General features: G+C 44.2%; 1 protein-coding gene across 2 annotated transcripts; it reads left to right on the forward strand.

Moving 5' to 3' along the window:
- Positions 1 to 17,894: 17,894 nt before the first annotated feature.
- On the forward strand, positions 17,895 to 22,971 carry LOC124794761 (cuticle protein 21-like). Of its 2 annotated transcripts, none has more exons than XM_047258382.1 (4): positions 17,895 to 17,927; positions 20,820 to 20,940; positions 21,903 to 22,433; positions 22,751 to 22,971. In XM_047258382.1, exons 1-4 carry the CDS (start codon positions 17,916 to 17,918, stop codon positions 22,873 to 22,875), a joined length of 789 nt encoding a protein of 262 aa, XP_047114338.1. In that variant the 5' UTR covers positions 17,895 to 17,915; the 3' UTR covers positions 22,876 to 22,971. The 2 variants fall into 2 exon arrangements, with proteins under 2 accessions (XP_047114338.1, XP_047114346.1); XM_047258390.1 differs by having other exon boundaries at positions 22,754 to 22,971.
- The last annotated feature ends 342 nt before the right edge of the window (positions 22,972 to 23,313 follow it).

Below are 23,313 nucleotides of genomic sequence, written 5' to 3' on the forward strand. Positions count from 1 at the left end.
ACTAACAGTGTGAGAGATGGGGCGCAGAGGATGTTGCACGAAGAGCAAAACTTCATAATTGTATTGTATTGTGTTGTATGTTAAGATGAGGCCTAGAAACGACGGAAAGGCTCCATCCCCGCCGCAGCCGCAGTGGTCCACAACCCCACGGTGACTACCGCAGTCCACATCACCCCTCTGCCACCCCACACCGAACCACTCTTTCAGGGTTATTGTGTGGTTCGGCCCCTGGTGGACCCCTCCAGGGAAAGTCTCACACCAGCCGAGTTTAACACCTATGTTTGCGTGGTAGAGTAATGGTGGTGTACGCGTACGCGGAGAACTTATTTGCGCAGCAATCTCCGACATAGTGAAGCTGAAGCGGAATAAGGGGAACCAGCCCTCATTCGCCGAGGCAGATGGAAAACCGCCTAAAAACCATCCACAGACTGGCCGGCTCATCGGACCTCGACACAAGTCCGCCGGGCGGATTCGTGCCGGGGACCAGGCGCTCCTTCCCCTAACGCACGGCTAGCCGGGCGGGCAAAACATCATAATGGCGTTATCTATAAGAAGTTTTAGAGAAGCAAATACCACGCTAAAATAATAACCGATAGTTTTAAGAAATTTATGAATTGAACAGTTTTTTATGTTTAAGAGCGACGTTTTGAGGCACGTCAGGATATGGATATGCAGAATGTGTTCCACTGATGTGAGTTTCCTTGCATGAATCATGAAATAAACTGATCTAAAAATTATAAAGTGGTGTACATTTATGAAATTATCGAGAATGATAACTTTACGGAGACATCTAATTACAGGGAAGAAGCACGATGAGAACGTGGAGAACGTTACGTCCCTGATGGATTTCTTCCTGTTTACATGTGTCCTAATCTGATGTCGGGACGTGGTGATAAGATGTGCAGCACCAGTATTTAAACGGACAGTTATGTGTTATTGATCAGGATAGATTTCTGTATTGATGGAATACTATATTTGACAATGAGATTCCAGAACACCAGGTTAAGAGACGAATTTTTTGTTTGCACATCATGTTAAAGTAGACTGGGTACATGTTGTTTAGACAATAGATGACAAACCTCACAAATCAAAGGAAACAAATATATAAATACCAAACTGACACACATGCTTTTTCATTTGAAACTTTTTATTAGCTCGAATCTAAATTGATTTCCTAGAACCATATTCTAGTATTTTATTTATAAAGCCTACTTTGGCTAAGTTATTATCTGTTTCAAAATACGTGATTTTTAGTACTGTTATTCAACTGTTTTTTCGTGAATTGAATGCAACGAAGACAGTGTGTAGTGGAACATTCATGATTTCTTAGGAATCATTTCTTTGTCAATCGGCTTACTTTGGACTAAGAGGAGAAACTGTTTCAATAGCTCTCATTCTTTCGCTCCCACTCCCCTCTTCAAGTATATGAACTGATATTAGCAACAGATATTCGTTTCACTATATCTAATAGACTGCTTGATATCATTGCTCCCTACAATATCTTTATTCTTTTTTGTCTAGACGTGGGCACACCGACGCTTCATTCACGGCTCTTACTGTCTCCAGAATGCCTAAGTAGGATGTGCCTGAAGCAGCATCCTGCTTCATCTGACGTTGTCAGAAAAATGGTTTTCCTATCCTAGGAATTCGACTCAAACAGAACCACAAAGTTTAAATTACTTAATCATAAAAATGTCACGCATCTACAACAGGTGAAATCCGAGCCTTGTGATCTCATCAAGATAGCTTTCCAGAGAGTGACAAATAAAGCTAAGAACAGACAGAGAGAGGGAGAGATTGGGGAGAAAGAGAGAAAGATAGAGAGAGTATATGTGGGAGGGAAAGTGAAGGGAACGTAGGGAGACTGCAAAGATGAGCCATTTAACCGTGAATGACCTCGTTATTGCCTTGTCTGAAATGATTTAGTTAAAACAGGTAATTCGTAAATTAGGACAGCCGGACCGAAGATTCTAATTACTGAACGATCTCGCTGGGCTATATCCGCGGCATTAACGACGCAATTCCGTTACGCCATGCTGTAAAATTTAGGGCCTCGTATATGAGAGGATTTGACATTTATAACACAAGTTAACATTTGAAATTTTGGTAGTTATTTTTCTGCGTTAGGCACTTAACGTGGTGCTCGGACTTCAATCTTCTTCTTTCCGTTAGCGTTCACTGCGTCTAGTACGGCATCCGCTGTACTCAGGATTTGTCAAACTTATTTTCTTTAAATTTGTAGCCTGATACCCTTCCTGTCGTCGCAGTCCTTAAATTGCCAGAGGGAGATAAGTCGTAAGACCCACCTGTCTGTGAATTGCGTAAACTTTGCTATGTGTGGTGTCGTATTTTAACTGTTTGCATACCGTGCACTCTGAGACGAAAATTGGGGACCAGTCCAGCATTTGCATAATCGCCTAAGGCTCTCCTGTCTCGTAAGCTAGCGTGCTGTCCACTACGCTACATGAGTCAGTGCCGTAGGTCTTCAGTACGAAGTTACGTCTCTGATAACTGTAAGTTGTAAAACAGGTAGTGAGTTGCCCGACTTAATGTCCGAGAATGGACAGCTACGTTATTTTAATAATTGGTATCTCATCTTCAGAAAGCGCACTTTTACATTAAAACGTTTTTGACAAGGACGCATTGCAGCATTTTAAAACGGAAATATATTGCAATAGTGGGACTTTGTACAGTAACACTTTCGAGACGGACCCTACCCATACCCTGGACTGGCCCATATCTCCTGAACTATGTGCCGTATAACGATACAGTTTAGCAGCTACATTTAGCTAGTGTTTGTGCATACTGTATGAAAAATTTGGTGCGAGCAGATTTACTAGTAAAGAACAAATAAATTAAAGCGTCGTTCCCGTGAGACTGGACTCCGTCTCGAACGTGTTCAAACGTTTTAACCTATCAAAATGTGGAGGTACGTCAAGCTTGTGAGAATGAACAATACATTTCTAACAATTTCTAACGAAATTCATGACTAGATGAAAAATAAATGAGATCGCTCGCAATACTGAGGAACTATGTATCTTCGCAAGTTGGTGCACAGCTGCCTATAAGCCAGGAACTGAGTCCTAACGCTGCGACTAATTTCACAAAAACTGATCAGACTCGTTGAGGCGGATGAGCAGTTTCATATACTTCACAAAAAATGTCTTTTTGCAACACTTATTACTAAAGGAACACATTCTGGCTGCGAGCAAGAATAACCCAGTTGTACGTTACTCGTCGACTATCAGCAATTTGATCGATATGGTTTAACCAACTCTAAGTCTAAACGCAGTTGAACGTCGGAAATAGCCCCCCTACTAAAACACCGAGGAAAATAGTTCTTAGCAACGTAGTCCCATTTTTGTCAATATACAGGGTGTCCACAATTAATGTTCCAGTTTCAAACCGCTGTGCAAAGTTAATCACTGCTCAGAATGTCGTCAAATTTGAAAAGCATGTTATTTACGAAGGAGGAAATATTTTAGGACAAAAAAATTACGAAAATTTTACCAATAGATGGCGCTGTAATCAACTTAACGTAAGTGGGGTCGTCTTCAAGAGACAGGCGAATCGCAATACGACCGCATGGTGCGAGTTGCAATTTAAACCAACAGTACTGTTTCAATGTGCATGACTGCACAAGTTCGGTAGTCAACAGTCGTGGAACTGTTAGTCAGGTAAGCCCATCCACCACGGCAAGGTCGTGCCACATCCGATGGGAAAAAAATCGGTTTTTAATTGTCCTGAGGCCAAAAACAGCACAAAAAGCAAAACTACATAGCCTTTTAATTGTCCTTGGACTAAAACCGCATAAAGAGCAAAATGACATCGGTTTCCAACTGTCATGAAACTGGCGCAAGACATGTTCAATATGCTCTCCACTGCTTTCTGCCCAAGTTGAAATCAAGAAAAGCATGTTCGACAATAGAGCGGAGTGTCTCAGAGGTCACGTTCAGAATACGTTGCACAGTGCGCGCCTTTATTTCAGCTACGTTCGTAACTGGAGCAAAGAACACACCACCTTTCAGACAACCTCAAAGCCAGGAGACACGCGTAGGAAGATCAGATGATCTGGACAGTCAGACTGTAGGGAAATGACGGCTGGTAGTTCTAGCATTTGCGAAATGTCTCTGCAGCACCCGTTTCACTGGTTGTGCAACGTGCGGAGTGGAAGGACTGGAATGTTGGTGCGCAAAACTCTCTTAGCGTTTCCCAGTGACGGTACAGGTGACAGGACCCACAGGACGCATCTCCTCGAAAAACTACGGCCCTATGATAAACGATACCGTAAATCCACACCAATCACCTTTACCGAATGAAGTGGTACCAGCTCGAATTTTCCGTTGCTCATATTCTGCAGTTCTGCGTATTGACATATCCTTGGAGCTGGAAATGGGCTTCGACCCTTCACAGCATGTTCCATGACCGTTCATTGCCCACCTACATGCGAACAAGTAATTCCAGAGCGAATGTTTGTCATGGTATTAGGCCAACGGGAAGCAACTTCTGAACATGAGTGATTTTCTACGCTCATGGATAACAATTCATTATGTTCTGTCGTGCTCGCAGGCAGGCTTGGGTAATTCCCTGTGCACTGAATGTTTACACACTACCTCTTGTATTGTCGTGAATGCTGCGGTCACGTCTTCGACAGATGTCGGATCAGCTGCTTTTCTCCGTCTGTCACAAAGCACCAAAATAATCTCTCTTTTAGAATTTTGTAATCTATTTCTCCTGACCCCTAGCAGACATAGGACCAATGACTGCTTTCACATTCTTCATTATCGAAAGCTTCTTCAAGGCTACTGCCGCACAGTGAGCGTTCTTGAAAAAGATCTTCACCAACCGCGGGCGATCTTTCATGGAGACAGTCATGCTGCGTGTCTCGGACGCAAATTGAGGAACAGTCGTGTGAGTCACGTCTGATGGTGTGAGTACTATGTCGCTTACATCACCATGTATTGGTCAAACTTTCGTTAATGTTTGTTTTTCTTTGGCGTTTCCCCCTACGTCAATAATACCCTGTTAAAATTTGTCGTCGTTCTGTGCAATGGATCCCCTATAGACTGAACAAACAATGTGACTACTGCACACCACAAGTCCCACTCTCGCCCGGGGGCGCTGTGAGCACGTGACGCTCTAAGGAATGTACGTATGAGGAACAGAGATGAATACGGAATCATTCTAGTGACAATAAGGGCAATAGCGAAATCCACTGACACGCACGACTTTAATAGTTTTTCTGGTCTGTGAACGAGCGTCTTGGAAACTGCGAAGCTCTTCGGCTGTCCACTCGCTGCCGTCGTAAGCATCAGTGGGAAGTGGTTGAAGAACGATAGGCGACCAAACGTTGGGCGTCGACCCCTCATCACATGACGTGAACGTCAGAAACTTGTCACCTCTCTAAAGTAGGATATGCAATGATTTGCGGCGGACGTCACAAGTGCATTTGGACACACCATTCAGAGCACATTGCTGAACATGACGCTCCCAAACACATGACCCCTACGTGTTCCCATGTTGACCCAATGACACCATCAATTATGACTGCAATGGCCGCGGGATCATGGAGATTGGAAACATGTCGCCTGATCGAATGAATCAAGACTGTTCTTATAGTAAGTCGATGGTCGTAACCGGATACGATGTCAGCCATGGAAACAGGTTCTAGAAAGACGCGCTGCTCGAAGTAGACTGCCTGGTGGGGGCAGTATTACGCTGGACTTCCGTGGTAGTAATCGAAGACACCATGAGTAATGTGGATCTGCAACCCTTCATACTCCATATCTTCCCCTTGGCTGTGTACAGCAGGACAACTGTTCGTGTCACAAGTCGAGAATCGTGGTATAGTGGTTTGAGGAGCGAGATGGTGAGCGCATGTCTTGGGCACAAAATTCGTCTGATATGAGCCCGAAGGAACACATCTGGTGCTATCGGACGCCAGCTCCAAACCACAGACCAACGGCCCGTAATTTATGGGAACTACGTGAGCTGTGCGTAGGCATCTGCTACCAGATACTCCTGAACACTACCAAGGACAAAACGGTTTTAGAAAACATCGCTCGTATAAAGCTCACCTTGTCTCTTTCTCACATGATATACAGTGAACTGCGGATGAAGAACAACAGACAGATTCTATATTTCTAAATTTCAGGAATGCACGATGCCCAACTGAAGACTATAAACGAAGGTACGAGCATATGGAATAGGTTTTCAGATATGTGAGCGACTGGAATACTTCTCACGTAATAGAACCAGTATGTTGTCCTCGATGGCGAGTGTTCATCAGAGAGAAGGGTAGAGTCAGCATTGCCCCAGGAAAGTGTGATAACACTGTTATTGTTTTTATATACATAAATGATCTGGCGGACAGGATGGCAAGCAATTTGCGGTTGTTTGTTGACGATGCCGTGTCGTCGAAGCTGCACGTACGTGGAGGATACAAGATGACATACATTAAGTTTCTAGTTGGTGTGAGGATTGGCAGCTAGCTCTAAATGTAGAAAAATGTAAGCTATTGCGGATAAGTAGGAAAAGCGAACTAGTAATGTTCAGATACAACATTAGTAATCTCCTTATTGACACGTTCACATCGTTCAAATACACTCCTGGAAATTGAAATAAGAACACCGTGAATTCATTGTACCAGGAAGGGGAAACTTTATTGACACATTCCTGGGGTCAGATACATCACATGATCACACTGACACAACCACAGGCACATAGACACAGGCAACAGAGCATGCACAATGTCGGCACTAGTACAGTGTATATCCACCTTTCGCAGCAATGCAGGCTGCTATTCTCCCATGGAGACGATCGTAGAGATGCTGGATGTAGTCCTGTGGAACGGCTTGCCATGCCATTTCCACCTGGCGCCTCAGTTGGACCAGCGTTCGTGCTGGACGTGCAGACCGCGTGAGACGACGCTTCATCCAGTCCCAAACATGCTCAATGGGGGACAGATCCGGAGATCTTGCTGGACAGGGTAGTTGACTTACACCTTCTAGAGCACGTTGGGTGGCACGGGATACATGCGGACGTGCATTGTCCTGTTGGAACAGCAAGTTCCCTTGCCGGTCTAGGAATGGGATAACGATGGGTTCGATGACGGTTTGGATGTACCGTGCACTATTCAGTGTCCCCTCGACGATCACCAGTGGTGTACGGCCAGTGTAGGAGATCGCTCCCCACACCATGATGCCGGGTGTTGGCCCTGTGTGCCTCGGTCGTATGCAGTCCTGATTGTGGCGCTCACCTGCACGGCGCCAAACACGCATACGACCATCATTGGCACCAAGGCAGAAGCGACTCTCATCGCTGAAGACGACACGTCTCCATTCGTCCCTCCATTCACGCCCGTCGCGACACCACTGGAGGCGGGCTGCACGATGTTGGGGCGTGAGCGGAAGACGGCCTAACGGTGTGCGGGACCGTAGCCCAGCTTCATGGAGACGGTTGCGAATGGCCCTCGCCGATACCCCAGGAGCAACAGTGTCCCTAATTTGCTGGGAAGTGGCGGTGCGGTCCCCTACGGCACTGCGTAGGATCCTACGGTCTTGGCGTGCATCCGTGCGTCGCTGCGGTCCGGTCCCAGGTCGACGGGCACGTGCACCTTCCGCCGACCACTGGCGACAACATCGATGTACTGTGGAGACCTCACGCCCCACGTGTTGAGCAATTCGGCGGTACGTCCACCCGGCCTCCCGCATGCCCACTATACGCCTTCGCTCAAAGTCCGTCAACTGCACATACGGTTCACGTCCACGCTGTCGCGGCATGCTACCAGTGTTAAAGACTGCGATGGAGCTCCGTATGCCACGGCAAACTGGCTGACACTGACGGCGGCGGTGCACAAATGCTGCGCAGCTAGCGCCATTCGACGGCCAACACCGCGGTTCCTGGTGTGTCCGCTGTGCCGTGCGTGTGATCATTGCTTGTACAGCCCTCTCGCAGTGTCCGGAGCAAGTATGGTGGGTCTGACACACCGGTGTCAATGTGTTCTTTTTTCCATTTCCAGGAGTGTATGTTTCATAACGTTGCAAGGCAATGTGAAATGGAACGAGAATATGAGGATTGCAGTAGAGAAGGAGAAAGGTCGACTTATTGGGAGATGTTTGGGAAAGAGGGGTTCATCGCATATACAATCATCAGCTAGAACATTATGACCACCTACCTAATGGCCGATATGTCCAACTTCGGCACCGACAACAGCGACTACGCGTCGTGACATGAAAGCAATGAAACCTTGGTAGATCGCTGAATGGAGCTGGAACCACATCTGCACACACAAGTCACCTAATTCCCGTCAATTCTGGGGAGAGGAGCGATGAACTCTGACGCCACGTTCAATCACATCCCAGATGTTTTCGATCGGGTCCAGTTATGGCGAGTTGGGACCAGCACATGACTGGAACTCGACACTGCGTTCGTCGAACCACTCTATCACACTACTGGCCTTGTGACATGGCGTATTATCTTGCTGAAAAATGCCACTGCCGTCGGGAAACACGATCGTTACGAAGGGGTGTACGTGGTCTGCAATCAGTGTATGACCTCCTTGGTCGCCGCGGTGTATTGCATATTGGACCCATGGATGCCCATGCGAATGTTCCCCAGAGCATAATGGAGGCGCCGCAAGCTTATCTCCACCCAGCTGCACAGATCATGAAGCTGTTTCCCCGGAAGGCGAGAAATTCGCGCTCTTCCATAGGCGTCATGAAGAAGGTATCGATATTCGTTAGGCCATGCAATCCTCTGCAGTTACGCTAACGCCCAGTAGCGATGGCCACATGCCCATTTCAGTCATAGTTGCCGATGTCGTGGTGTTAACATTGACGCATACATGGGTCGTCGGCTGCAGAGGCCCGTCGTTAGCAGTGTTCGGTGCACTGACTCTTCAGACATATTTGTACTCTGCCCAACATTAAAGTCTGATGTTAGTTCTGTCACAGTTCGCTGCCTGTCCTGTTACACCAGTCTGCCCAGCCTACAACGTCCGACATCAGAAGTGAGCGCTGGCCGCCCAACCCCACGATGTCTGGACCTGGTTTCAACTTGGTTTCGCCACATGTTGAAGACACCACAGAACTCCTCGACAATCTACAAGTTGTGCAGTTTCCGAAATGCTCGTGCCGAACCTCCAGGCCAATACAATCTGCCCACGGTCATACTCAGGTAGATCTGGGGCATTTCCCTTTCTACACATTGACACCACGCTCACTGATGCTACATGCACCATGCGTCTGTCTGACTAGCAGTCATTCCTCTCCACGTGACGCTGATATTGTCTGGAGGTGCTTGTGTCGATAACAAGTCTGTGGTCATAATGTGTTGGCTTATCAGTAAGAAGCTAAATCGAGCTATTCTTGAGTACTCCTCGACTGTTTGGGATCTATACCAGGTTGGATTAAACGGAGACATCGAAGCTATTAAAATAGGGGCTGTTAGATTTGTTAGCGGTAGCTTCGAACCACAGGCAAGTTTTACAGAGATGCTTCGGGGACTCGAATGGGAGTCGCTGGAGGGAAGGTGACGTCCTTTTCGAGGAAAAATATTGAGAAAATTTAGAGAATTCCCATCTGAAGCTGACTGCAGAACGATTTTACTGCCGGTAACAAGCATTTCGCGTAAGGACGACTACAATTAGATATGAGAAATTCTGGCTCATATGGACGCATATAGGCAGTGGTTTTTCCCTCGTTCTGTTTGCGAATTGAACAGGAAAGGACGTGCCTTGAAGTGGTACAGGGTAGCCTCCGCCATACACCGTACGGTGGTTTACGGAGTATGTACGTACATGAAGAAGAAGTTGTCATACCCATGCAACGCCGAATTGTTACAGTATTACGACCCAAAGATGAGCCAACACGTTGGTAAGGGGATGATCATTACGTTTTGGCTCGTTCTTTATGTATGAAAACAAACGAAAGAAGTTGTAAGTTATAGAAAGAAAAACCGAAAAAATGAGTTGCGCTAATGAGCAAAGTGGATTAAGTTAAGACTGTAAATGGTTCAAATGGCTCTGAGCACTGTGGGACTTAACTGCTGCGGTCATCAGTCCCCTAGAACTTAGAACTATTTAAACCTAACCAACCGAAGGACATCACACACATCCATGCCCGAGGCAGGATTCGAATCTGCGACCGTAGCCATCGCGCGGTTCCAGACTGTAGCGCTTAGAACCGCTCGGCCACTCCGGCCGGCTGTTAAGACTGTATGTAACAAGCTTGTTTGTTGATTACTTTCTGCTGTAGAGTATCGAGGATTCATTTGTTGGAGTGTTATTTATATAGGGGAAGGCGGGGCAAGACGGGGAGGTGGGGTAAGACGGGGAAGGGCTATAAGCTACAACTCTATTGCCATCTGTGGATAGCTATGTCAACATCATCAATACACAGGTCCCAGTGTGTTGACATTTCTGAACCTTAGTTTCGCGGCGGTTTCTGTGAGCTTTTCAAGGTACGTACAATTGTTATACTGATCTGCAATGTTTTACACCTTTCGAGGCCCTAAAACATGTGTTTCGTGAACGTTTGCCCAGACTGTATATATAGCACTTATTAACAGTAAACTGCTGTCAGTAGTCAATGTTGACTGCACAGCGTTCATGTAGCCGTAACATAACCTGACAGAATGGTAGGGGGCAAGGCGGGGTGGGGCAAGATGGGGAACTTCCCCGTCTTGTCCCTACTATTTGTCCAACCATTACGTTCTTATCGTCTCATGTGTTTACCTCGCTGCGGGTTTTGAACACGTACATTATACGTTGAATACGATTGTAAACAGAATGGTATTCGTTATTCCAACACTTCCATAATTAATTACAAAGTATGCCTTAGGCTATATGGTGAATAAATACACAAAACGTGCAAAGTCAGTATTCTTGCCATGCTTTAACGACTGACTATTGGAAATATGGTATTTACTGTATAATATAGATTACCAGGAATGATCTGACTCAATAGTACGTTCCACGTGTTTTATTTCAGATGGTTCGCAAGTATCAGCAACAAACATCTAGGCAATATTAGTCGTTGTAGTCAATGGAAGGCGCTGTAATTGCTGTTATGGAAGATCATATGGGTTCTTTCAGGGCTGCTCGGCAGTTCAACGTGCCACAGAAATATGTGTTTCAGCGTCGGGGTGCCCACGACACTTGTGCAGGGACACAAAGTGATGATGACGAGGCTGTCCACACTTGGTTACTATGTGAGAGTAAGAGGCCTAAATAAAACGTAATACCTGATTCTACAATTCGCAGAACCATGTTTCGAAACCTTATCGTCACATGATTTCGTTATTCGAGTCCTTATTCAAGCTTTAGACATGAATTAATGCTAGTTCCCCATCTTACCCCGCATATGGGGCAAGATGGGGAATTGGTAATTTATGTTTCAAATCGAGATATTTATAACTAAATGTAACAAGTTTGCAGGTTTCTTTGCATGCTATTGTAATTCAATTGTTAAACAAACAAATGATAATCAGACCTATTTGAAATTGTTTGTTTTTGTCCATTTTGTAAGGGTTTAAAGTTAGCTTCCCCATCTTGCCCCGCCTTCCCCTATGTATCTGATCTGAATTCTGCGAGAGTTGCCACTGGTTTAATGTGTCTTGTCGTGAGATGAGGCTGAATCTACGTTCGACCATAACTCTACTATTAATACTACTACAACTACTAGTAATATTAGACGTCTATGGCTGTCTTCAGAGAACTGCTATCATCAGTTACCATTTAAAATAAAATAATTGCAACAATATTATAAATATACATATATGTAGATGTATGTTCGAAATGATCAGAAGTTCTGTTCAGACGCAGGATTAACCAAGCCTGTCTTACGTATAATGGGCGTTCGTCATCTGTTGTTAATAATATGCATTTCTTTCGCTTAGATTGATATCTGCAATAAATTATAACGCCTGAAGCACTTTTTACGGTTATATCGATACCTGTACACTGCCTAATAAAGGTTGGGAAAAAGGAAACAAAATGAAACTTCACCGATCGATAGGGTACGTGAAGTTAAAGTACTGATTACAAAATCACGTCAACCTTGCAAAGAACTTGGCCCCTTCCCCCGTTCCCCTCCCCATCCTGAATGTCGTTGTATCTTCTCATGAGGCACGTTGGCCCACAACTATTGCATCTGATCCCTGATATTTTCGGTAACAGTCCCACACACGTTCTATTGATTACAGATCTGGGGATTTTTCTGGCTATAATAGTGCCCCACCATCGCACAGACAGTTCATAGAGACGTGTTCCATGTGTGGACGAGCATTTTCCTGTTGAAAAGTGGCACAAAGATATTGTCACACGGGATATAACATATTGTGATGCAGAATGTGTGTGACATACCATTGTGCCGTCAGAGTTCCCTCAATCACGATATGCAGTGAGGGCGTTGTATCAGACAAGTCACCATACTATGACGCCAGGAGTACCATAGCTGTACTTCTCCAAAACATTTAGTCACTGCCATATTCACCGACGACAACCTTCCAGCGTAGTGCAGATCCGCGATCACACTACCGCTCCAAACGTGTGTGGTGTTGTGGTCTTAACGACAGCCTACACATGGGACTGTAGTACCGTAGTGCAACTGCTGCTAGTCTCCGACCAAGGGTGGGATACACAATGTGATCAAAAGTATCCGGACACCCCCAGAAACATACGTTGTTCATATTAGGTGCATTGTGCTGCCACCTGCTGCCAGGTACTCCATATCAGTTGTCATTAGACATCGTGAGAGAGCAGAATGCGGCGCTACGCGGAACTCATTGTCTTCGAACGTGCTCAGGTGACTGGGTGTTACTTGTGTCATACGTCTCTACGCGAGATTTCCACACTCTTAACATCGTTAGGTCCACTGTTTCCGATGTGATAGTGACGTGGAAGCGTGAACGGACACGTACAGCACAAAAGCTTACAGGGCGACCTCGTCTGTTGACCGACAGAGACCGCCAACAGTTGAAGAAGGTCGTAATGTTTAATAAGCAGACATCTATCCAGGCCATCACACAGGAATTGCAAACTGCATAAGGATCCACTGCAAGTACTATGACAGTTAGGCAAGATGTTAGAAAACTTGGATTTCACGATCGAGCGGCTGCTCATAGGCCACACATCACGCCGGTAAATGCCAAACAACGCCTCGCTTGGTGCAAGGAGGGTAAATATTGGTTGACTGAACAGTGGAAAAACGTTGTGTGCAGTGACGAGTCATGGTACACAACGTGTCGATCCGATGCAATGGGGTGGATATGGTGAATGCTCGGTGATCTGCCAACGTGTGTAATGCCAACAGTAAAATTCGGAGGCGCTGATATGATGTGGTCGTGTTTGTCATGGAGGGGGCTTGCACCCCTTGTTGTTTTGCGTGGCACAGCACAGCACAGGCCTACATTGATGTCTTAAGCACCTTCTTGTTCCCACTGTTGAAGAGCAATTCGGGGATGGCGACTGCATCTTTCAACACCATCCAGAACCTGTTCATAACGCACATCCATGGAATGGACTGGCCTGCACAGAGTCCTGACCTGAATCCTGTAGAATACCATTAGCATGTTTTGGAACGCCAACTTCGTGCCAGGCCTCACCGACCGACATCGATACCTCTCCTCAGTGCAGTACTCCGTAAAGAATGGGCTGCCATTCCCCAAGAAACCTTCCAGCTCCTGATTGAACGTGTGCCTGCGAGAGTGGAAGCTCTCATCAAGGCTAAGGGTAGGCTAAAACAATACTGAATTCGAGCAATACCAATGGAGGGTGCCACGAACTTGTAGGTCATTTCCAGCCAGGTGCCGGGATACTTTTGATAACACAGTGTATGACACAGAAAATTGGGGGGAGGGGGGGGGGTGTTTATTACCAGTTGAGCCAGTGGGTTTCTGGTGCCAGGTGATATCGATTCTTACTTCCATCTTTGGTCGTTGTCCCTGTGCCTTGTTCTCTTTGCGTCTTTGAGGCAGGCTGTTTATGGTGGCGCGCGTGCACAAGTCGATGAGAGTGGGTCCGCGCATGAGCCGAGTCAGTCCGTGACGTGACGTGACGTGCTTTCGATATCGTCGTTGTGGGAACTCCCCAACTCGGCGACACCGTGTCACGTGGCACGGCAGTAAGCCGTGAGGACCAGTTGAGTTGGAGCAACGAAGAAGCATGGGCCGCTGCCGGAAAGTATTAAAGTTGTATTGACACGGCTGGCCAGAGGCGACCAGGATTTGCTAATACCTCGAGAGCAATGTGGATGGATGGCGTGTGAACTTCACACGAAGAAAAGATTAATCGCCAAGCTTTCGTGGTGGGTTCCTCCTTCTATATATAGAGAATGTTATTGTGTACTTACGGACTGTTAACTGTTACAGTTGCTCGTGTCAGTGACCAGCAAAGCATTCACTGCGGTGGTGGCGAGGCGAGTTATGTTCTGGAATGGCCATGAAATAATGTTTCTAAAGTGACTAGAAGTAGCGCCTCGCATTTGTAAGTTTGGATTTGGTGCTTAGTGGCACGCTGAAGGTAGCTGGTTCACTTGAACGTCATTTCTAAATTTAGTTATAGATTTAGAATTTTTTGGTTTTACGAATTAGTGGTAGTTTTTGTTTCTTAATAATTTCTTGTGTGTATGGAAGGCAAGTGGCCATGGTAAATATAGGTCATATTGTGTTTTATGATCGGATAGAGGTAGTGTGTATTTTGGTCTGTGGCCATAGGGGCCGTGCTTGTTGCATTAGCGACCTACTGAAGTGACATTAGTTGGTTGGTTGGTTGTTTCGGGGAAGGAGACCAGACAGCGAGGTCATCGGTCTCATCGCATTAGGGAAGGACGGGGAAGGAAGTCAGCCGTGCCCTTTGAAAGGAACCATCCCGGCATTTGCCTGGAGCGATTTAGGGAAATCACGGAAAACCTAAATCAGGATGGCCGGACGCGGGATTGAACCGTCGTCCTCCCGAATGCGAGAAGTGACATTAGTTTTCTATTGCTTGTCTGAAGGTTAATTGTCACGTTAGATACTGCACTTTTGATTTATGTGCTGTCAGCCACTCAGCAAAGACAGATTATCTTGTAAGATGGACCTTACGTCATTGGGTGTGGACTGACACATCTTTTCACGTAGTATCTAGATTTTTTTTTTTATCAAAGGAAACCAAGCTTCTTAATTCTGTTCATTGGTTAACTTGTAATGTTTATATTAAGGAATTGTTTCTCTATATATATACTTGTGTTACTTGTATATACTACAGTGTATCTGCCGTTCATGTTTTCCTGTTTTCAGAAACGTGTTTAGTGGTCGACGCGAGCAAACCTCGCCCCGCGAGCTTGCAGTGTGATGGAAATCTCAGGATTTGAACTCAGGGACGTCCAGACCCCGTTAACGCGCAATTTCTCTATTCCATTCAACGAGAGGCTTGTTTTAGGCAGAAGATTTCCTACTGCCCAAAGTTGAGTATAAGTTCACCCTTTAGATCGTGTGTTTGTGAAATCGTAATAGATTAAGGTTTGCTCGCGTCAATCACATGTTCATCAAACTGACATTTTTGCATACAGCCTAGGATCTTCCGGATGTCGAGTGTAGTAGAATGCTAAGTGTAAGCAAAACACTTAATAGTACCCTTCAGGTCAGATAGCATCAAATTGATTTTGCCTTTTCAGTAAGTGTAAAACTGAGTGAGAAAGGCGATAGCCGACATTGTAAACATTTGGTTATCTGTTGTCACCGGCACGTAAAGGGGCAATTGTCACAAGTGTGACGGTTAATATTGTAAATACTAATTGTGGATAGGGCCTTGATATGCAAATGTTGTTAATTGATTATTACTGCTGATGAATTCATGTGTATGTGTAATCAATAAAGAAGTGTTGCAACTACAAACTAGTTGTGTTACTGGTATACGAGGTTAGAGTGTGCAGTCGCCACACCACCTGTTCTAGAATGGAAAGTGCAGTTGTTAAGTGGGTACAGAGTGTTTGGTGCACGACACAGAAGTCCTCCCTTGTGGCTGTCACAAATGACCTACTGGAATCCTGACGAGTATGCCTGCCCTCACATTCACTTTCAGTCAAACATCGGGCTAGTGTCACATCAGAATGCCCCACAAATCTGGCTATTGGAGGATTCAATCAGCTGGCAAAATGGAGACCCACAGGAGGCCAGGCCGCTTTCAAAGTCTGTCAGGTGCTGATAACGCTGTCTAAAACGTGTACGCACATCTCCGTGTCATTCACAGTGATCACTCAACATCTGACACTGTTCACGCCCCTTACCTACACAACCAGGCCTAGTAATAACACTAAAAACGAACAACACTAATTCATTCTGGTGGCAGTTCTAAGTGTGACAGAATTGCGGCTTCAGTCATTTACGTATTCGTAGATTGTATGTGCGTGTAAGAAATTACTTTGTCATTCGACCATATCTTCTGGTTCTTCATTGTTTATGTAATGCAGGTAGCTGCTCGATCATCAAGACTCGATGAAACTCAGTCTGACGTACTTTCAGCCCCATATATCTGTAGCAGTTATGATAAACATGTTTCAAAATTGCGTTTGTGGCTTTTTCTGTACAGGTTAAGTGCTCAGAATCTCTTAAGGGAGATATGTTTGAAGAAAAGAAAAGGATTTCGAAGTTCATTAAATTATCAATTAAAACGCGCTCTTTGTCGATAGTCTAAATTCGCACGGGAATAACGACTCTTCTTTAGATTTTGAACAAGGCACTGTAATTTGTTGTATATCAAATTCACTTTGACTGTCGGTGCCAAAATGTATGAAGTAAGAATTCCTAGGTTACAATGAATCGCATTTTAATTCTTTTTTAAATTTATTTTAATTGCATCATGTTCCTGGTATTACATACATGTCTGAATCATTTGTATTAAAAATCTTTCAGCAATATGTAGGTCAATTCCCTTCCTCTGTTTAAAAATGTTTAGATCATTTATGCGAGTTTCCTTGACTGATCAAGAACCGCCCTGACTAAACGAGTAACTATGGAAGGATTTGCAGAAAAATATTTGCCATCAGTATTGGCATATTGCAAAAAAAAAAAAAAACACACACACAAACTTGAAGTTACAGCATTATTGGCTAAAAACGGGAACAGAAAACTTTTATACCTATTTCGGAGCAAGGGCTTTTGCTCTTTAAAGAAAATGTTTATTTTTCGTGCCGAGAGCAGGAATGAACTTATATTTGTCTACGATTAAGAATACTGAAGAAGTCAATCGTAGCTCATCGCAATCGTTATTTGAATGATAGCCTTGAATAGACTAGTCGAACAGCAGGCTGAAGTGCCTTATCTAGTCAAATCTGTGGACTAACGATACACATTATTATAATCATAAAAAAGATACTAATTGTTCAGGATGAGTCGGGCGGGAAAATGCAGCGCTGCTAGCGGTTTAAGCTCAATACTTAAATCCTACAGAGTTCTGCTAGACCATCTCAATATACAACTTCATTTATGTTTTTGTCGACGTAGCGTTCACGTTGTCACACTTAACACGTTTGTGTACAGCAGCCTAGTAACAACACGGCCGATGCTCGAGATTTAGCCAAATACAAATCGGCCGCACCATCTACGAGGACCGGAATTAACACCATCTGCGTTTTGCCCGTAGTGCAACGAATTAGAGATAATTTCACAGGAAGATAACCGCTGCGGTCCTCCCTCTTTCGGCATTGCCGGCCAGAGTACTAGGGAGGGTCACAAGCGAAGGCCGCGGGAGAGATCTCCAGGCGTGGCAGGCGCGGCGAACCAGATTCCCCTGGTTGCGTCACCGGTGCTCGCTCTGCCAGTCAGGGATGTCCTTAGCGCCTCCCCTGGGGATGGAGGGGGCAGCGGACCACTATAAATGGGCCGGGTGGAAACCACAGAGTCAGTCGTCCAGAAGCCTCTCTAACAACACAGGCATGGCTCTTCAGGTAAGGTAGCCAGCAGCAAGGCCTGGAAACCTGAAGACTGCTGCAACAAAATTGGCATTATGTGTGTAGAACAGACCTACAGGAATTTTCAAAGTGGAGTCAAAAGTAGTAATATACCTCTACATTAATTAAGAAAGACACTATGTAGCAAAAAAGCCCCCTTCATCCAAAGTAAATGCCCAGTAATTTGTTTTACCTTTTAATATTTTTGATTGCTCTGAATTAGTAATTATGAAAAGACACTGTGAGACTCTATGTCTCACATGCACCTTTCTTACTACTAACCTTATTGCTTATTACATCTTTACTGTTTTCGTTTCGCCTGTTATTCATAGGCTCAGTTGCGTCTAACATTGTTACTTCTTTAAATTTCTCTGGCTACAGTCCTTTCATGTATATGACATCTCACCATATTAACAACTGTCACTGAAGACCTTTTCACAAAAGTTCTTTCAATGCGTGCGTCTCCTTGGCCAGCATCAGTGAGTACGATTACTAAAGAGAGGATCGTGCTTGCTTTCCACGCTATAAATTTTCGTCACAGTTATTTCCATCCCTGCCATCCACATAGGTCAGAGTCGGTCTTCCTCATACAGTATTTCTCTCGTTTGCTTGCTTTTAGCCTCGTGGTCTGCGTTATGTGTACAATTTTTACGCTTTTTCTCTTTTATGTGTTGCGACATCATTGCAACAAGGAGATAGTGATCAAGAAAAATGTTGATTTTTGGTTCCCTTTAACGTTTGTTTGTATTAATGCCCTGTGATCAAAGATAATTGAAATCAGCTTTTATTTTACCTGTATCTCCCATTAAGAGTCAAATAGTCTTCCTATCCGTGAGATTTCGCTCTTACTGCGATTACCTGTAACTATTTCAGAACTTCACGAGGTAAAGTTAAGTATCCTTAGCACCAAACTGCTTTATCCAGTCCTCATTTTACGATATTTTTCTTACCTGATCTTTTATTAGCGTCATTACACACTTTTATCCACCGAAAGTACTTTTTGCCTGATTCTGGTCAAGATTCGAGACATGATGTTTGTTTTTAACATCCACATTTATAACTAAGTATTTATCGTATATCTGCTATGCAACGGACTTCACTTCGTTTCCTGATACTGACAAGAAATTTTCCTCGGTATGACACTAAACTGAGAAACACTTAGCATCGACAGGATAATTCAAGAGCTACTGGAAGGAATAGCTGCGTTTCCCGGTATGCCTCTCCACACAGACGTATAATGATGGATCTAGCAGAGAATGAGTCAGTGGTCAGTAGTCAATGAGCGGCACGTAGGACTTGATCGCAGAGTTGCAGAGGCTCTTATTCATATAAGCGAAAATCTTTTCTTTTTCTATAGATGATGTAAATGGATTCTGTATGTTCATAAGCTGCATTACTAATAAACTGCTTATGGAACACTTTTATTAAAAAAAAATATTTCCCGAGAGTACAATTCTAGTGGCCGAGCTACCACATCATCTTACTTGGAAACACTTTTGGTCTGCGTAAATTTCAGAATTTAAAAAATCTGAAAGCTAAGCATTTATTAATGGCGTAACAGTTTATATAGCACGAAGCTAAATATAATGTGTCTTTTCAAAGTTTGTAAAATAACCATTCGCAGAAGATGACTGTACGACTTTCCAAGGAAGTTGACTTATTTTAAGATCTTTTTGGCTGTAGATAATATCGAAGATAAAAGCCGTTTTTTGTTATTTCTGGCAGACGATTTCTTAAAAAAGCTTGTTCTAGGATCAGTTCGTAAAGCTAATTCCGAAAATTACTTTTATTTTCTTGTACGAAGTCAGGATTTTTCGCAAAATAAGATCCCGTATTTTAAAGACTGAAGGACAAAATATTAAATAAAATTTCAATCCACATCTATATTTTTATAATCATTGTTTTATTTTAGGGATATACTAAGGAATACTTTAGGCAGTACTATAAACAGCTGTCTTATCAACGTTACGATGAATATTCGGATACATTTAATTTTCGACCTTTCTCTTTTTTGTTTTCTTCACAGAACCTTTATCTTTACTGTAGTTCTTCAGCATACAACAATTGTCGGCCATCATACTTTAATTTCATCTTCCTTGGGACATCTTCTCCCTCCCTCCCTCCCCTTAGTGTGTTGGTGGCAGCATTCTCCTTGTTATTCACTATAATGTCCAAGATTTTCCAGGAAGTGATCAGTATACCAGGTGTAGGAAGTGAACTTTTGCACTCATGTTAAAACCCAACATCTTGAAATTTTCCAACATAATTTCAACAGTTTCACAGTAATTAGTACTTTTTTTTATTCTGTACAAAGTTTTTAGGAATAGACTTGAAGGTGTTCAATGCATTTTCTTCTCTAAATTTCATTGTATTTTCAAATACGTAACCATTCATCAGTTTGTGAATTTGAGGTCCAACAAAAACTCCAGCTTCAGACTTGGTACACATGTGATTGAAGCAGACTCCATCTTGCGGCAGAAGCCTTACAAAATGCTTCACCACTCTCAATTAGATATGTGGTGGTAGCTATATTTTTTATAGTTTACAAGCGGCTCGCTTAAGAAGCCCTTATTCCCAGGCACAAAATAACTCCAGTTCGGCCAAATCTATACATGTCAATGTTTTAACTTTGTCTCATTACCTCACTCATACAAAGAGCAGGGCATTTTCATGTTCTCAGTTTGCTGACCTAATAAAATTCGTGTAACAAAAAATTAAATAATCTTCATTCCATTATAGCACTTGCACGAGATAGAAGAAAACTAAGAAAAGTTTTGAATTCAGCGTAAATAGTTAGCTAAAATCTCACATTTACTTTAAGTTGACTGATGTACAGACTGGTGTTGTCTCTAAACTCGTCGCTCTGAAGGATCACTGTGCGTGTTGCAGGTGCTGCTGTGCGCATGCGCGCTGCTGGGCGCAGCCAGCGCTGGCTACCTGGGCGCGCCCGCCGTCTCCTACTCTGCGGCTCCTGCGCTGCGGGGATCGGCTCTGGGTCTGGGACTCGCAGGTACGGCTGTCCCACTATTAGCTTCAAAGACGTCAGTTTCCATCCCTGTAATACTAGGCATACCTATGAAAGGCTCCGTTTTGTCGAAAAACATAAAATTATAATATCCTGGAGACTACTGGGACATAAAAAGTACATTACCCTAGTTCACAACTGACTGTAGCAGTAATAAAGACTGCACTGTGAAATGAGACGTATGCGATCAGGTAAGATAGAAATTTATTCCCTAGTTTTACACTCAGCAGTAAAGTTTTGATGTACAGTCCAGCTTTAAAGAACTGACCTTACTCTCTGTTGATCTGTAGCACAATATAGGATGATAAACTTCTTTCTTCACTATAGTGTCATTGAAGTGGTTTACAAATCTCTCCATCCTGTATCACATGCTTATCATGTTGTGTTATCCATAAGAAAATATCAGCACTGCATGATTGCAAGAATATGAAAAATACTTTCCTGGTTAGCAGTGACTAAGTGACAAATTACTGTACACAATACAGCAATACGACTACACAGTACGAGACTACAGAAGTAGGGGCAAACTTGTGGAGTCTAGCATATCTTATCAATACTCACAATATGGGATGGAAAACACTGGAAAACACTTCTAACATCTTTTCACCGTTTCGACTCTTATTATTTCCGTTAAAAGATAGGTAAGCACATGCAATAAAACCAAAAGGTCAGATCACATCTCAGTGAAGTAAAGATTCACCAGTGGCTTGGTTTCTGCATTAAACGAAAGATTACCTTTCTCTCAAAGGAATACTGGGTTGGGTTAGTGCAACATATGTCGTGAAAGTGGCATCCAATTCAAAGATACTTCCGCGGGGTGTGGAGCCTCATAAAACTATTATTTAATTTGTGGCACCTTTTTGTCCTTTAAAAGACTGAGATACACTAGGAAACTGTAATAATGTTGAAATACTGCATAGACCTCATATTACCTACACTTTCCACAGGTTCTCCACTTGGAGCAGGTGCTGGCACTGCTGCAGCTGCGGCAGCTGCAGCTGCTGCTGCGAGACTGGCTGCCGCCAGGCTTCCAGCTGCTGGTCTGCCGGCCTATGCTGGAGTCGCCCCTGGCTATGCTGGTGTAGCTCCAGGCTACGCTGGAGCCGCCCCTGGCTATGCTGGTCTGGCCGCTGCACGCTACGCTGGTCTGGGCCGCCTGGCCGGTGGGCTGCCCGCCGAACTGGCTGACCCGTACTACGACCCCAACCCGCAGTACAGCTTCAGCTACAGCGTCAGCGACACCCTGACCGGCGACGCCAAGCAGCAGCAGGAGAGTCGCAGTGGCGACGTGGTGGAGGGCAGCTACAGCCTGGTCGAGCCCGACGGCAGCGTCCGCACTGTGGACTACACGGCAGCACCCGGTGTCGGGTTCAACGCCGTGGTCTCCAAGAGTGCCGCTCCTCCTGGGTCGGCTGCCGCTGCCGCTGCAGCCACTGCGGCCGCCGCTGCCGCCGCCTCTGCTCGGGCTGCTCTTGCTGGTAAGTCCCAACCTCATCATTTGAGTCCAATAAAAATAGGTGTGTGGCTGCACTGCAAGAACAGGGAAATAGTAACGTCGAGTTCATCAGAGACAGCATGTAGTTTCGTTGAGCATTAGCATTTTTGTAATAATCTATAATAGTGCAAGAAAACACAATATCTACTCCATATTTCTTAGATACTGGCTGTTGACAGTTGGAGCAACAGCGATCCGTATCTTTCTAAGCCAATTACAACTTTTCAGCAGGCTGTGATATGTCATTATCTGATATCAGCATTCTGTCATGCACTTGCTAACATGACTTATTACTTCCAGCAGGTGCAGTACCAGGTGTGGCGGGCTACCCACTGTCCCCAGCAGCTGCTGCTGGAGTGTATGGTGCACCCCTCAAGACTGCTCATGCTGCTCTTTCCACACCACACGCCAAGGCCCACTACTGATTATCCCACCGGCTAAATCTCTCTGTAAATACGATTGACACTCATGTACAAAGAAAGTTTCACAAAAATGTGAATAAATGTGTTTATACGGTTTTATATACTGTTTTTGTCTCATGTGATCTATTACCAAACAGAGAATAGTATTAAATTTAATGTTTTCTGCTTCATCACCCACAAAAGAGTTGTAAAAGCTGTAAAAGTGTACTTGCACTATGGAACAAGTTATACATGTTGTTTTGAATATCTTCAATTTCTCCTGTTGTTCAGTAGTGGTACAGAGAAGAAAAATACAGTGATCAAAATTCTTAAACCATATGTTACATTCAGAAGCTAATAAACATCGAACTAATATTTATTTTTGCCATAGAACTCGAAATGACATGAATACAATTTGCATCCATACCTGATCAAAGTTTTTTGCGAATGCACTATTTTTAA

This window comes from Schistocerca piceifrons, chromosome 1 (genome assembly GCF_021461385.2).
Source record: "Schistocerca piceifrons isolate TAMUIC-IGC-003096 chromosome 1, iqSchPice1.1, whole genome shotgun sequence".
Classification (NCBI taxonomy): domain Eukaryota; kingdom Metazoa; phylum Arthropoda; class Insecta; order Orthoptera; family Acrididae; genus Schistocerca; species Schistocerca piceifrons.